Below are 17,138 nucleotides of genomic sequence, written 5' to 3' on the forward strand. Positions count from 1 at the left end.
AAATACCATAGGTAACATAAGTAAAATTCGAACAATGACATTACTGATTGCAAAATATATTAGCGAATTAAATAAAAAGTAATTCTTGGCCGACAAGCTCCCATAGGTCTGAAAATAGAGCGGGACAGCCATGGGAATTCATAGTGCTCTCCCAGCTGCACCGAGTTCCCAGCAGCTCTAAGTGGTGAAAAAAAATTGTAAAAGAAGACAATTACATTTGTGTCACCATTTTCTGAGACCCATAACTTTTTATTTTTCTGCTGATGTAACTGTGGAGTCTTTAGGGTTGGTCTATATACCGGCGCCCTTCATTGGTTGGTCTATATACCGCAATACTATAGTATAGTAGTATAGAATACAGATTACAAACGACGTTATCCTATTAAATTGGGCTTCATAGATGGATTTAGATTGCAGGGGGGCAAAAGGGTGCTTTGGGATGGATGAAGAGGAGCTGGGGAATGTCAATGATTGGGAGTGGCATTTACATATTTAAAAAGCAGTGATAAGAGCTAGCGGTAAAACAACTGGCATCTGCCGAGATGGATGGATCAGGAGACTGTGGAGAAAAAGCGCAATAGGCTCTTATCTGGTATAACAGTTGATAAGAAAAATGTATGCACTCACCTATAGGGGTTGTGTCAGTCACAACTCCTATAAAGACGTGGTTGTAGGATGAATAGCCGCAGCTCTGCAGAATTAGATTCAATATTAGTATGGAAGGACGGGTCTCATGGCGCGCTTATCACCATTCAGGAGACAGAGGCTTTTAATCCATGTCCTTTATTCAAAAAGCATATACAGGTCTATGCGTTTCAAGGGTCTCAGCCCTCTTCCTCAGGTCACTTTTGAATGACAGGATGATCGTCATCATCCTGTCATTCAAAATTGTCCTGAGGAAGGGGGCTGAAACCTGTGAAATGCGTAGACCTGTATATGCTTTTTGAATAAAGGACATGAATTAAAAGCATCTGCCTTCTGAATGGCGATAAGCGCGCCATGAGACCCGTCCTTCCATACTAATATGGGATGGATCGATCGCAACTCCTGAACCTGCTCCATACACCGACAACCCAAGTATGACGTACCATTGTCACATTTTCGAACGGGGTTAGTAACATGTCAGAACCAAACGAGCATCAGAGCACATTTGTGCTCCAAATTAAAGCACTGACGTCTAGGACCCCACCGATAACGATTAAAGCAGATACTTTAGTTTCTAACCATATGGCTGTGCAGGAATCTACAACATGGTCTCATGCTCTTGAATAGGATGGTGCTATTGCTCCCTGCAGAGGGGGTGGTTGGAGGTGGTAAAATAGTGAAGGGGATGCAGAAAGATGCCTGTTCATTCTCAGACCAGTGGTGAATCTGATAGAAACACTTCATGTGACGTTGGAGGTACAAAGATACAATATGGTCCTATGATCCCCAATGGGTTTTATAATTCCACTGAGTACATTTAGGCACGTCAATAAGGTCTACTGCTCAGAATAAAAAAAAATAATTCACTGTTAGTACTTTTCAATATCTGCAATAATTATGACAGAAATACTCACAGAGTCATATGCTGTTAAAATCCTTTTCATGACCTCTGGAACCGTGCCTTGTAGCTCCATGGTGGGATACTGATCTGTGAGATTCATGACAACTACTGGGGTGTTGTCAGGTCCAGCTAGGCGCGTTGACAGAGCCATGATACACTGCATAAGATTAGCTACAGGGGAAAGTCCACACAGCTCTTTAAATGAAACAACAGCATTCTGCGCATTTAAAAAGAGAAAAAAAAAATTGTATTAGTGTATAGTATAGTAGTAGGTATAGTAAATATATAGTACAGTTGTATGTAAAGTATAGTAGTACGAATAGTGCATGTATAGTACAATACTACAGTCATGGCAGACATTGTTGGCACACTTGAAATTGGTCCAGAAAATGAACTATTTCTCCCAGAAAATTATTGCAATTACACGTTTTGTCATACACAAGTTTGTTTTTTTGTGCTGTTCCAACACACACAAAGAAAATAAAGTTGTAAAAAAGGGAACTTGGACATGCTTTCACACAAAACTCCAAAAATGAAAAAACAAAAAAAACAAAATTGTTTCGAGTCATTGTCCTACTAGAAGACTCATGACCTAGGATGCAAAGCCAGCTTTCTGACACTCGACACTACATTTCCAAACATAATCCTTTGGTAATCTTCAGATTTCATGATGAGTGAAGGCACTCAGTGCCAGAGGCACCAATACAACTCCAAAGCATCTTTGAACCTCCACCATATTTCACTGTAGGTACTGTGTTCTTTGTTTTGTAGGCCTCATTCCGTTTTCGGTAAACCGTAAAATATGTTTTACCAAAAAGCTCCATCTTGATTTTATTTGTCCACAAGATGCTCTCCTGGAAAGATTTTGGCTTACTCAAGTACATTTTGGCAAAGTGCAGTCTAGCTATTTTATGTTTAAGCAGAACAGCTTGAATTTCTTTGGAACTTGATTGGTTGCTTATCCAACATCCAGACTATCAAGTGTTTCAATCTTTCATCAATTTTTCTCTGCCGTTCCAGTGCAGGGAGATTAACTACAGTGCCATGGATTGTAAACTTTTTGACTATGTTGTGCACCGTGGACAAAGGAACATCAAGATGTCTAGGGATGGACTTGTAACGTTTAGATTATTGATATTTTTCAACAATGTTGGTTCTCAAGTCCTCAGACAGTTCTCTTCTCCCCTTTCTGTTCTCCATGCTTAATGTGACGCACACAGACACACAATGCACAGATTGAGTCAACTTCTCCCCTTTTATCTGTTTTCATATGTTATTTTCATATTGCCCACACCTGTTACTTGCTACAGGTGAGTTTGAACAAGCATGACACAGTTGAAACAAAGTCGTTTACCTACAATTCCGGAAAGGTGTAACCAACTTTGTCTTGCCCATTTTTAGGGTTTTGTGTAATACTATGTCAAATTTTCCTTTTTTTCCCTCTGTTCAATACACACAAAGGAAATAGACGTGTATAACAAAACATGTGTAATTGCAATAATTTTCTGGGAGAAATACTTACATTTCTGGATCAATTTCAAGGGTGCCAACTCTTTTGGCCATAACTGTATGTATAGTGCATATAGTACAGCAGTACGAGTAATATAATATAAATATATATTGTGGTATAGAAGTATGTATAGTATATATATATTGCTGCTTTGATCTACCATCAGAAAAATTCAAATTACCCATAGGCTCCAGCACAGTTGGGTACTGCAAACAAGTCATTATATTGTTCACCTGGAAGAGGAGTAGCAGCTCAGCAATGAAAAGTCAATAATCACTGACAAGCTACTATGTCCAAGGGGATTAATCCGATATCCTAAATTGGATTGTAGACTCAATACTCATTTAATGCAGCAGCGTCTCAACAGCAAAACTGTGCCGGCCAAACACAAACAAGCTGCTCTATTTCGAGAACATAACTGCCTCTAGGACATCTAAAACGAAATGTTTAACTAATTGGCAATAGAGTTGCTCTTGGAGAAATGGAGCAGAAGTCAATTAGAGTTATAAAGGTTGACGGGGAAATGCATTAACGTACATGAGACCACAACAAAAAATAAACTTTGAAGGACAATTTAGTTGTGGATTGCAGAAAGGGTCATGGATAGGAAATCATTGGTGGCACTTAAAAAAAAATCATAAAAAGATGTAGGTGGCAAAGAAATACCAATCAATACAATAGTAACAATCTTATAATACAGTATTAAAAGCAAAAAACATGATTGCATTTGTTGTTATGGATGAGCTACGGTATATATTGTAGGCACTTGAAAAATAAAAAACCTCAGTTGGTTTCCAGACAAGCCCTGAAGATGCTCACTAGTAATGAAAGGAACCTAAGCATCAAGTGTGTTGAGCCCTGAATGGTAGTAGAGCAGTGCTTCTCAAATAGTGAGGTGTCTACCAGTTGTTGAGGTGCAAAGACAATTTTTGTCACAGAGCTTTCTCTGGTTCCAGTAATCACTGCTTTGGCAATGAAATTACCTTTTCTATGCCAATTTAAATATACTCCGTTTACGAGAGCAATTTAGATCTTTTTTTCACTCTTTGGCAAGAAATGACGACTGATGAGGCTCTGAACAGCAATGGCTTCCTCCATGAGGGAAATCCACTTGCAGATACAGTGGAACCCTGGTTAATGAGAACAATCCATTCTGGCAGTGTGCTTGTTAACCAAGTTACTCGTTCAGCAAATCAAGATTTCCCATAGGAAATCATTGCAATGCAGACAATTCGTTCCACAACTTGTTAAATGTCCCATCCTAGTCCCCTACTGTGTCATTCCACTCATGCACAAAACACACACAAACTCACAAACACGCACATATTATTCTCACCTTACTTTCCGTTCCATCGCCGGTCTCCTGGGACTTGCTGTTCTTTGGTACGGGCTATGTATCGGGTTACCATAACGACGAGGGAGGAACTTCCGCTGCCAGAGCGCTAACGTCAAAGGCAGGAGACGCTTGCCTCTGATTGGCCAGCGCGCTGCCTTTGAGTAGCGTCTGACAGGGGAAGTTCCTGCTTCGTCACTATGGTTGCCGATGCACAGCCTGGAGTGGAGCGGCAAACTACAGGACCCAGGAGGCCGGTGATGGAACTGAAGATACACATATTAAGCGCACCTTACTTTCCGTTCCATTGCCGGCCTCCTGGGTCTTGTAGTTCGCCGCAAGGACGTCGCAATGTACCAGCGGACTACAAGAACCATGAGGCCGGCGGTGGAACAGAAGGTAAGGTGAGCATAATACTGTATGTATGTGTGTGCGTGCTTGTGTGTGTTTGTGTGGACTGCAAGTGCGGGTCAGAGCGTGGTGGATGTCCGGTACCGGAAGTGTGTGCGGTGAGTATTTTGCTCCTACAGCAAAGTTTTCTCATAAACAGAGTTACAAATTTACAGAAAGCTTTGCTTGTTAAGCGAAATTCTCGTTTTGGGTTACTCGTTAAGCGAGGTTCCACTGTACTATGTTGGCCTGCCTACCAACTCAAATCTTCAGCATAAAGGAGAAGAGGAGCCCTGAAACATGGAGGCCAGCCTCTTTGTTATATATGTAGTAGTATATTTTTAAAATGTTCTACTACGTTCTACATATATTCACTGTATTCTGGGAGGAGAAGATTTCTGCTCCCCCCTATGACTAAAAAAGTGAGTCAAGATGGATGGAATAGGTATAGTCCAGCTCACCACATTCCGGACATCTAATCTTCTGATGTCTTGGAAGCACGAGATCCCGCTGCTGTTGTCAGCATGTGTATATAGGGAAATGAGAAAAAAGGAACCAGCTTCCAGATATTCCAATAAATTCCATTTTAAAAAATTCATTAAAAATGGTACAAACTTGTGGTTCTCACACAGGAAAAAAAGACAGGAGTCACAACCAGCAACAGACACCAGAAGTGTTTCGATCACAGACTGATCTTAGACTTGGTGAGTCTAAGATCAGTCTCTGATCGAAACGCATCTAGTGTCCAGTGCTGGTTGTGACTCTTGTCTTTTTTGTATGTGAGAACCCAAAGTTTGTACAGTTTTTTTTTTTAATGAATTTATTAAACAAGTGGATTTTATTGGAATATCTCCCTGGGGACAAGATGGATGACAACTACGCCAAACACATTTCTCCTTAAAAAAAAAATATCACTTTTCCAGCCCACTGCTCAAATGAACTAAATATCTTCACTATAACTATATCACTACCTATGCAATGAATTGCTCCTTAATTGGTGCCATATGCAGTTTTTGGGATTGTAGGATCACTAATCACTAAGCTGATGAGATCCCAGTAGAAAGAAAAGGTGAAATGTTTCATTCGGGGTGTAATAAAAAAATAAAGTTAAAACATCACTAATATAAAAATAACATGAAAAAAAGTTTTAGGTCAAATGACACAAAATTATGATATTAATCTGGAGGGGAAAGCGGGTTGCGAGGAGCAGTAGCCATAACAGTCATGGACGAGTGTTGGCACCCCTGAAATTGTTCCAGAAAATGAAGAATCTTAAACAAAAAAAAAAAAATATTGCAATTACATGTTTTGTTATAAACGTTCTTTTCTTAGTGTGTAGTAGAACAGCACAAAAAAAACAAAAACAAAAAAAAAAAAAAAACTGAAAAAAAAGGCAAAATGGACATAATTTCACACAAAACTTTAAAAAAGAGCAAGACAAAATTGTTGGCAACCTCAACTTAATATTTGGTTGCATACCCTTTGGAGCTGCAATCAATCCCTTCCTATAACCATCTACAAGCTTCTTCCAACTCTCAACTGAAATTTTGGGCCACTCTTCTATTACAAACTGCTCCAGGTCTCTCATATTTGCAGGCGTCTTCTCCCAACAGCAATTTTAAAATCTCTCCACAGGTTTTCAATGGATTTAGATACTGACTTATTGCTGCCACTTCAGAACTCTCCAGCTCTTTATTTCCATCCATGTATGGGTGCTTCTTGAAGTATGTTTGGAGTCACATTCCTGCTGAAAGACCCGAGTAATAGGATGAAAACCCAGCTTTTTGACACTGGGCACTATTGTATATTGTGACACAACAAAACTTTGATAATTTTCAGATTTCATGATGCCTTGCACACAGTCAAGGCACCCAGTGCCAAAGGCAGCAAAACAACCCCAAAACATATTTTATCCTCCACTATTTTTGACTGTATGCAGTGTGCATTTTTTGAAGGCCTCATTCCGTTTTCGGTAAACAGTAGAATGATGTGCTTTACAAAAAAAGCTCTATTTTGGTCGCATCTGTGCACAAGACGCTTTCCCAGAAGGATTTTGGCTTACTCGCATACATTTTAGCAAACTGAAGTCTAGAGTTCTTATGTCTCAGTGTCAGCAGTGGGATCCTCCTTGATCTCATGCCATAGGATTTCATTTGAATGTCGACAGGTAAATTACATTGACACTGATACACCCGAAGCCTACCGCACAACTTACAGTTCTTTGGAACTTGATTGGGGCTGCTTGACCACCATTTTAACTAATCTGCATTGCAAACTTTGATCAATTTTTCTCTGTTGTTCATGGAGATTAGCAACAGTGCCATGGGTTGTAAAGTTTTTGATTATGTTGCGCACCGTGGACAAAGGAACATCAAGATCTCTGGAGATGGACTGTAATCTTGAGATTGATGATATTTTTCAACAATATTGGCTCTCAAGTCCTCAGATGGTTTTCTTCTCCTCTTTCTGTACTCCATGACACACAATGCAAAGATTGAGTCAACTTCTCCCTCCCTTTTTATCTGACTTCAGGTGTGATTTTCCTATTGCCCACACCTGTTACTTGCTACTGGTGAGCTTGAATGAGCATAACATGCTTGAAACAAAGTTGCAATGCATACCCACAATTATGTTCAGACTATTTGGGTGGTTTGTGTGTACTTATATCCAATTTGCCTTTTTTCTCTGTTTTTTTGTGTTGTTCCAATAAACATAAAATAAATAAACATGCGTATAGCAAAACGTGTAATTGCAATAATTTTCTAGGAGAAAAACTTCATTGTCTGGAACAATTTCAATGGTGCCAACACTTTTGAGCATGACTGTAGCTTCTATGGATCATTAGAATGTGATGTGTCCATCAGAGGTAACCTCATCTATAGATTCCAATATTATGTAAAAAAAAAATAAATAAAATAATAATTCTGTAAATTACTCTATGGACCTTCATTGAAGGAAACATGTAAATAACTTCTGTATTTTCTTAAAGCACTACTCGAGCATTTTTTCCCACTGCCGGAGTGGTGCTTTCAATCTAAATCCCGTGACCCTACTTTGATATTCACCCTCTAGCGTTTTCATCTTTTTTCAGCATCACTCCGCTCCCGCAGCACCATCTTGTGACCATAACGTCTGACTGGCCAAAAGTCAGAACTTAAATCACAAGCTCTCAATACAAGTCTACGAGAGCAAGAATGAGGCTCTCTTAGACTAGTATTAAAGAATGACCTCTGGCATAGTCCATGAAACACTGGAGCTGCCAGCAGGTCACAAAGTGCGAGAGACAGATGAGAGCAATGCTGAAAACAGATGAAGATGCAGGAGGGGGAGTATAAGAGAGGACACTTAGATTTAGGCCTAAGCCACACGGCGAGAAAAACAGTGCGAGTGGAGTGCGATAAAACATCGCATTCCCCTCGGACCAATTCTAGCCTGTGTGTCAGCACACATGAGCGATTATTTTCTCAGCCCTAATCGGACCGAGAAAACAATCGCAGCATGCTGTGACTGTAAGCTGAGACTCTTTCTCTCGCACCCATTCAAGTCAATGGGGCGAGAGAAAAATCACACTGCACTCGCGGTACACCGGTGTACCGCTAGTGCAGTGCGAGAATGGCAATAGCTGGCTACGCAGGAGAGAGGGAGAGAAATCCCTCCCTCCCCTCCTGAGTGCCGGCCAGCCCCCCGCAGCTGAGGTCTGCTCGCACGAACGGACTTCAGTTGCAAGGACACACGCATGACACTCGGCTCCTGCTGTGCTGCCAGCACGAGCCGAGTGTCATGCAAGTGGATCGCAGTAGTCCCCGTATGGCCCCAGCCTTACAGCACCACTCCATTGGTGAAATAAAATGATTGCTGGAGTGGTGACCTAAAATACAGGTGTTACAATACAGACAGTCCGTGTCCCATTTTGACATTACCAGATTGGCAAATTTTGAGGTTTGTCATCCTTTTCACATCCAAGTTATATTAAAAATTTGGAACAAATGACATGTTCACTACTCACTCCTATTGGGAAACCTTTGTACATAAATGGGAAGATTATATGGAAGAGGAGACGTTGCGGAAGTGGCAGAAACAACATCTAAATGATCAATGTTTCACTTATGGAGGCAAGGTATTTTGCTACAGCTCTGGCATTTGACCACCGAAAGAATTTCTCTCTTGGTCTTACAATGTGCAATACAGGGTAATATTGTGGTACCGTGTTAGCCAGAAAAATCAATTGAAATACTAAGTCCCAAGAATGACAAAAGTATTTTAGGAGTGATACCTTTATAGGCTAACCAGAAAAATTATATTAGTGCTAATATAATTTTTCTGGTTAGCCTATAAAGGTATCACTCCTAAAATACTTTTGTCATTCTTGGGACTTAGTATTTCAATTGATTTTTCTGGCTAAGTCCCAAGAATGACAAAAGTATTTTAGGAGTGATACCTTTATAGGCTAACTAGAAAAATTATATTAGCACTAATATAATTTTTCTGGTTAGCCTATAAAGGTATCACTCCTAAAATACTTTTGTCATTCTTGTGACATAGTATTTCAATTCACTTGGTCTTAAACATTTGTGATGACGAGGATTCCTTCCTCCAGAAATAAAGGAACTTCCCAAAACCAAGATGCTTCTGCGTCCAGGCAGAGGTAATGTTAAAGAAATTGCATTGGGAGGCTCAGTTGGGAAATTAAAAACCTGATATTCCAAAGACCACATGTAGGTGGATATCCATGTGGGTTTTTTTGGCAGCCGGGATCACTAGTGCACGTTCTGGGAAGCATCGCTCAGTCAGCCTAAACTGAAAGTCTTCTGGATAATTGTAAACAATAAATTGACTTTTCTTTCATAAAATCAGGACTGTTTTGATAAGAGGTGGTATTTTCCCACATTAGTGTTTGGAGCTTGGTCCCTCAGCTGATGATGCTGAGTCATAAGAAATAGATTTTCTCTAACCCCTAGGGTAAAAAGAAGGCTTTCGTCACCCACGTTGTGCTCTTCGAGCTTGAGATTGCATGAAGCACATGAGTTGGTAGTTGACCGATTACTCCATTTCCTCATCCTTGACGGATTCCTTATTACTTTACAGTTTTTTCTTCTATCTCGATGTGTCCGTGTGCCTTTCCCCTTCTTTCTTTCGAGATCTGATTAACATTCAATATTCTACCTTAGGCTATGTCAGAACTGACCTAAATGTTTGTTTTATCATCCTTTGGTTGTGTCTCTGTGTTTCTTACTAAGCCAGGTATCATTTGATAACAAGAATGTAATAAATTCGTACAGAAGGTGAAATGAGTATTGAACACGTCACCAATTTTCTAAGTAAACAGATTTCTAAATGTACTATTGACATGAATTTCTCACCAGATGTCAGTAGCAACCCATTCAATCCACACAGGCAAAGAAATCAAACCACAGATGTCCATAAATTAGGTTATGTGTAATAAAGAAAAATGACACAGGGAAAAACACATGAAGAAAGAGGTGCAAAAACCAATGGAAAGTCATCACTCCAGCTAAAGTACAGTATATGAGTAATAGAAAGATATAACACTCTGATACAATGTAAAGTAATCAGTGTAAACTTGTTGTGCCCTCTAAATAACTCAGCACACAGCCATTAATGTCTAAGCCACTGGCAACAAAAGTGAGTACACTTCTAAGTGAAAATGACCAAATTGTGCCCAAGTAGTCACTTTCCCTCTCCAGTGTCATGTGATTCATTAGTGTTACAAGGTCTCAGGTGTGAATGGGAGCAGCTGTGTTACATTTTATGTTATCGCTCACACACTCTCTCATACTGGTCACTGGAAGTACAACATGGCACCTTACGCAAAAATAGTCCGAGGATCTGTAAAGAAGAATTGTTGCTCTACATAAAGATGGACTAGGCTTTAAGAAGATTGCCAACACCCTGAAAGTGAGCTGCAGCACAGTGGCCAAGACCATGCAGTGGTTGAACAAGACAGGTTCCTTTCAGTACAGGCCTCGCCATGGTTGACCAAAGAAGTTGAGTGCACGTGCGCAGCGTTATATCCAGTGGTTGCCTTTTCAAAATAGCCCTATGCATGTTGTCAGCACTGCTGCAGAGGTTAAAGAGGTGGGGGGGGAGGTAGACTGTCAGTGCTTAGACCATATGCTGCACACTGCATCAAATTGGTCTACATGGCTGTTGTCCCGGAAGGAAACCTCTTCTAAGGCTATGTCCGCACGTTGCTTTTTACCTGCTTTTTTGCTGCTTTTTCAACTGCAGCGTTTAATGCCAAAATGGTTGTGTTCTGCTTTTCAAGCAAAGTCTAAGGGAATTTGGGTTTCTTGTCCGCACTATGCAGTTCAAACTGCAGCCTTTTTGTTACAGAACTTTGGTCAAAAACTCAGCTTTGCAGTGCAAAACCCAAATGGCAAAAACAATTGACATGTCAATTGTTTTTGCCATTTGGGTTTTGCCCTGCAAAGCTGAGTTTTTGACCAAAGTTCTGCAACAAAAAGGCTGCAGTTTGAACTGCATAGTGCGGACAAGAAACCCAAATTCCCATAGACTTTGCTTGAAAAGCAGAACACAACCATTTTGGCATTAAACGCTGCAGTTGAAAAAGCAGCAAAAAAGCAGGTAAAAAGCAACGTGCGGACATAGCCTAAAGATGATGCATAAGAAAGTTTGCAAACAGTTTGCTGAAGACAAGCAGTGTGTCATGAAGGTCTCCTGTCCTGGGTAGACTTGTGACAGGTTTGGGATCTGAGTCTCACATTCTCTGGATATTAAACATAGTTGCTTTCTTTTGGTGCAAGTGTTAAGGACACGTTTCTTGCTGATAGTTCCTGGCTAGTTCAATCTCAGGTGCAGCTGGTTTGTGACAACTCCACGTCCCTTTATATAGGCAAATAGTCTCTCACCTGATGCATGTTATAAAATTCCATTCATTCTAAACCGATCAACGTGAAGAAAATAAATATTTGGAAGCTGTTGGAGCTGCGGCGCCTGCAGTCCTGATGTTTGACTGCAGCAGTAAACTTTGCTGTATATCCTTTTTGTCTATGTCCCCCTGTCTGTCTTCCCTCCCCTGTGTCTTATTACTGTAGTGGCGACGTCTAGTGCATTCACTGGCTTTGGCATTAGACCGAGAGAGTGGAGGGACAACAAGGGACTAGACATGTGACGGGGGGATGGGGGGAGCACCCGCCCAGGGACATTAAGGCACTCAGGGAGCAGATACAGGTTAATGTCAGATGGTGACCCATCTCCCCTCTTCCTACCCCCTTTCCATCCACGCTGTATCTCTGTCAAACTAAGAACATAGATCACTGGAACAATGTCCTGTGGACGGTTAAGACCAATATAAACTTAGTTGGTGGCAGTACCCAGATGAGGAGTACAAAGACAAGTGTTTCTTGCCTACAGTAAAGTATGGCGGTGGCAATGTCATAGTTTGGGGATGCATGAGTGGTGCCCATTGTGAGGAGCTACAGTCCATTGAAGGAACCTTGAATGCCAACATATACTGTGACATACTGAAACAGAGCATGATCCCCTCAGCCACAGGACAGTACTCCAACATTATAATGACCCCAAACACACCTTTGAGATGACAACTGCCTTGCTAAAGAAAATGAGGGTAAAAGTAAATTACTGACCAAGCATGTCTCTAGACCTAAATCCTATTGAGCACCTGTGGGGCATCCTCAAAGGGAAGGTGGAGGATAACAAGATCGCTAACATCCACCAGCTCCGTGATGTTGTCATGGAGGATGGAAGAGGATTCTAGTGACTCCTGTGAAGCTTTAGTGAACTCCATTTACAAGAGAGTTAAGGCAATGCTTGAAAATAATGGCGGTAACTCAAAATATTGACACTGTGGGCATAATTTGGCCATTTTCACTTAGAGGTGTACTCACTTTTTTGCCACCAGTTTAGACATTAAAGGCTGTGCATTGAGTTATTTAGCGACCACAGCAAATTTACACTGGTAGGTCTCTTTTCCACTTGTGATTTTTATGTGCGAGTGCGATCCGATAAAAAAATTGGATTGCATATGCACCAGTGTTAATCAATGAGGCAGTTTCTTCTTTCCTTTTATTTCTCGACATGCAGCGAGTCTCGGCTCACATACCAACATACAAGTCTATGGGAGCGTGTGAAACATCGCACTGCATTCGCATGTTATGCGACTGCAGTGCAGTGCACGCAGAGACAGGCCGCGGAGGATAGGGAGAAAGTGCTCCCTCCATCTTCTCCGCTCCTGTGATACAATCGCAAAATCACATAACAGTCGCATGACCCTCGGCTGACGCTCGCAGCAGAGGGTCATTAGCATATGGCTTCCAATGTGCTCACATCAGGAGCGGTACGCAAGTGGAAAAGAGCCCTTATACAAGCTGTATAATAAAATATTTACAAAAATGTGAGGCGTGTACTCACTTTTGTGATTTACTGTATTTACTTAAAAAACTGACATGTTCAATACTTATTACACTCTCTCTCTCTCTATATATATATATATATATATATATATATATATATATACACACACACATATTATATATATATATATATATATATATATATATATATATATATATATATATATATATATATATATATATATATATATATATATATCCATCAATGCACATCCAGGAATATCTTTATATTGATGTTTAGACAATCTAATTATTGATCCATGTATAGTGTTTTTGTTTTTCTTGATTGATTGAGTCTTCCCTTTTCCTGACATTACATTGCCTTAGCATTTGTTATTTTCTGAATACACCATAATAGTAAAGTTACTTGGGGGGGGAAAATAAAATACGGTAACAAAAACTTATTGTGAAAAACAAAAATCTGACAAATAACCGTGCTATTTTAGAGTGCAGCAAATGTGCATGCCTTGAAAAAATATTCATACCCAGTTAACTTTTCTGTATTATTTTCATGTTACACATGTAAAACTAAATGTATTTTATTGAGATTTGATGTCCTATACTAAGAAAAAGTAGCCAGTATTTCTTAAGTGTCAAGGAATTGATACATTGTTTTATTAATATTTTAAAAATATAAATCTGAATATTATGATGGGAAACACATCAGAAAGGTCAGGGATAAAGTTATGGAGAAGAGTAAAGCAGGGTTAGGTTATAAAGAAATATCCCAAGTTCTGAACATCTCACGGAGCACTGTTCAATCCACCATCTAAAAATGGAAGGCGTATGACAAAACTGCAAACCTACCAACAAATAGCCGTCCACCTAAATTGACATCTGTGGCAAGGAGAGCACTACTTAGAGAAGCATCCAAGAGACTAATGGTTACTCTGGATGAGCTTAGGTGGGAAATCTCTATACAGGACAATTATTGGTCGTATACTCGACAAATTTGGCTTTTATGGAAAAGTGGCAAAATGAAAGACATTTTTCAAAGCAGACCATAAGAAGTCCCATTTGCAATTTGCAAAAAGCCATGTAGGGGACAAAGCTAGCATGTGGAAGAAGGTGCTCAGATGAGACAGAGTAGAAAGTTTTAGGCTGTATGCAAAACACTATGTATGGCAGGAAATTAATATTGCACATCACCCTGAAAACACTGTGGTGGCAGCATCATGCTGTGGGAAGGCTTTTCTTCATGAGGGACATGAAAGCTGGTTAGATTTGATGGGAAGATGGATGGAGCTACATACTGGGCAATTCTGGATTAAAACCGATTAGAGGCTGCAAAAGACTGAGAGACTGGGGTGTAGATTCATCATCCAGCAGGACAAAGACCCTAAACATACTGCCAGATGTACAAAGGATGGTTTATGTCGAAACATATTCAAGTCTTTGAATGGCCCAGTCAAAGTCCAAACCTAAATCCCATTGAGAATCTGTGGGAAGAATGGAAAATTGCTGTGCACAGATGCTCTCCATCTAATTTACCAAGCTAAAACTATTTCCAAAGAAGAATGGGCACAAATGTCAGCCTCTAGATGTGCAAAGCTGATAGACACATAGCCAAAGAGACTTGCAGCAGTAATTACAGCAAAAGATGGTGCAAAAAGGCATTGACTCAAGGGGGCTGAATACAAATGCACTTCACAATTTTCAGATTTATATTTTTAAAATACTTAGAAAACCCATGTATTATTTCCTTTATATTTCACAAATACGTGATACTTTGGGTTGGTATTTTACATAAAATCACCACCATTAAACCCTTATTATACAGCATTCTAACATACTGTATAAAAGTCCACAAGCCGATCTGTAGGACATAAAAAAGACCTTCCACATGGTATCATCCATCGCGCTCATGCACACGTACACTTATCTCTGCCCTGCTGATGGCAGAACAAAGTACTGTAATGTGCAGGTGCATGTAAAGGTCAAAGACCACAGGCGCATGTCCACTACAATACTATGCTCTATCCTTTCCAAGGCAGAGAGATGTGCGCACACGAAACAAGAAGAGAAGATGAGAGGAGGCGCCGAATCAAGACCAGTGACGACCATCGGACCGGACTGTCTCACAGGTGAATATAGTAAAAAGCCTTTTTTTATATTATGCAGATCGGCTTGGGGACTTAGTGAGATAAGATGCCATAGAGGACTCCGGTAGCAGCTCTCTCGAAGAGAACACCGGATCGCTTGACAGACCAATTGCTCCTGTTTATGGAGAAATCGGGAGACAGATGACAGTCAAATGCCTAAACGATTGTACAGGTGATAGCTAATCATGGTGTATGGGGCCTTGAAACATACAGTATTGACTTGGTTATAATCTCCACATTGATCATTTGTGAGAGGATGTGAGATGCTCATATGATATATTGCCAGTTTTAAAGAGTGACCAGGAGTCCATGCAAGAACCTTCAAATCTACACAAATCATTTAAGGGAGACTTAATAATTTGGGGATGATTCATCAAAACTTTTATGCCAGAAAAATTTTGTAAAATACTTAGAAAAATTGCAACATTAGGTTGTGTTAAATATTTTTTTTTTAACATTTGGCGGTTTTACTCCACTTTGAAACACTGCTCTGCCATGGCGGGATGGGGTATGGCTATGCCTGTCCATCAAATTCAGCAAAAGTCTGGTGTTTCTTCAGCCAGAAATGATACTTTAGGAGCATTTCTGGTGAGGCGAACAGAGACGCACGACACATGCCATTGAGAAGATGTGTAAAATTAATTAATTGGCAAGGACATCTTAATGAATTTGGCACATTGTGTACAAAGGGAGCCTTTTATTAAGACTGACTTGCACAACACCATTCTTAATGAATTAGCCCTATTGTATGCAATTTTTTACAATGACCTTACAGATTTTTACACAGTGTGCTGCCTCTGAAATAATCAAAAAGGTGTTCCCTCTTAGCCCACCTAGAATGCATGATGCCAGCTTTTTCAATTTGTTGACATTCAATAGGATTGGCATATGACTTCACACTCACTACTGAGAACCGCGAACATAATTTGCCATCTGTTACATGTCTACATGTAAAGTGATTCCTTTAACAATACCACAATGTTACATCAAATGTATAATAAGTCACCACTGATTTAAATGGAAATAAAGTAACTCCATAAATGTGATAAAGATTATACTAATTTTTAAGCAGAAAATCAAACATTATTTAAGAAGTGGAAGCAAATAATTAAAACTATAGGAAGATAGTGATACATTTTGAAGGTGAACACAAGAACTATGCTACATGCATCGAATAATGGCCCAGCACACGTTTATAGTGCCATTATATACAATTTGTACGTTCTTCCTAACTCTTAATACAGCCCATTTGGACACCCATGTATAATTGTAAAAATTACTAAAATATTTTTGGACAAGACTCTGTGATACAAAGGCAACATAATCAATCAGTGCTGAGTGCTGCTCATAGTTAATTCATTCTGCACACACCACAGTAATGAATCTCAGAAATAGTTGTCAGAAAAAATGCATTGATTACCATTATTTAGTAGGTTTACTTTATAGGTTTTGTGCCAAGATTGTTACAAAATAACTCAAAATTTTGATAATAGGAAGATTTTTAATGGCTATTAGAGCGGCACACCCGTGCAAGTTCGGTTCGGCGGGATCAGCTCGACGTTAGATAAAGTTCGGGTCGTAATTGACTAGAACTCCAATGGAAGTCACCAATTGGGCAGTTGGGTCTTCGCCCACATACAGCTAGCCATACACAGATTACTTCAGGGGGACAGTGGGCAGATTTTTCCATTTATTTTTTGGTGCACACTACATCCGATCACGCTGTTGTTACCCCGCTGCTGTTACCACGCTGTTGTTATGAGCCGTTCACACACTGCAAGCTGTAACACCGGACGGAGCACTGAGTGCACCCGAGCACAGTGATGCTCACGCGAGTCGTTGG

The 17,138-nt window shown here is 40.0% G+C and overlaps 1 protein-coding gene across 1 annotated transcript in view; it reads right to left on the reverse strand.

Annotated features, from left to right (window-relative positions):
- The window catches only part of PLCL2 (phospholipase C like 2), a 296,128-nt gene that overhangs the window by 97,238 nt on the left and 181,752 nt on the right, over nt 1-17,138 (reverse strand). Inside the window, exon 4 of the mRNA XM_075315304.1 lies at nt 1,560-1,763. Within this exon, the coding sequence (XP_075171419.1) occupies nt 1,560-1,763 (204 nt within the window). The remainder of the gene's footprint in view (nt 1-1,559; nt 1,764-17,138) is intronic.

The sequence above is a fragment of the Anomaloglossus baeobatrachus genome, chromosome 6, assembly GCF_048569485.1.
Source record: "Anomaloglossus baeobatrachus isolate aAnoBae1 chromosome 6, aAnoBae1.hap1, whole genome shotgun sequence".
In the NCBI taxonomy this organism is placed as follows: domain Eukaryota; kingdom Metazoa; phylum Chordata; class Amphibia; order Anura; family Aromobatidae; genus Anomaloglossus; species Anomaloglossus baeobatrachus.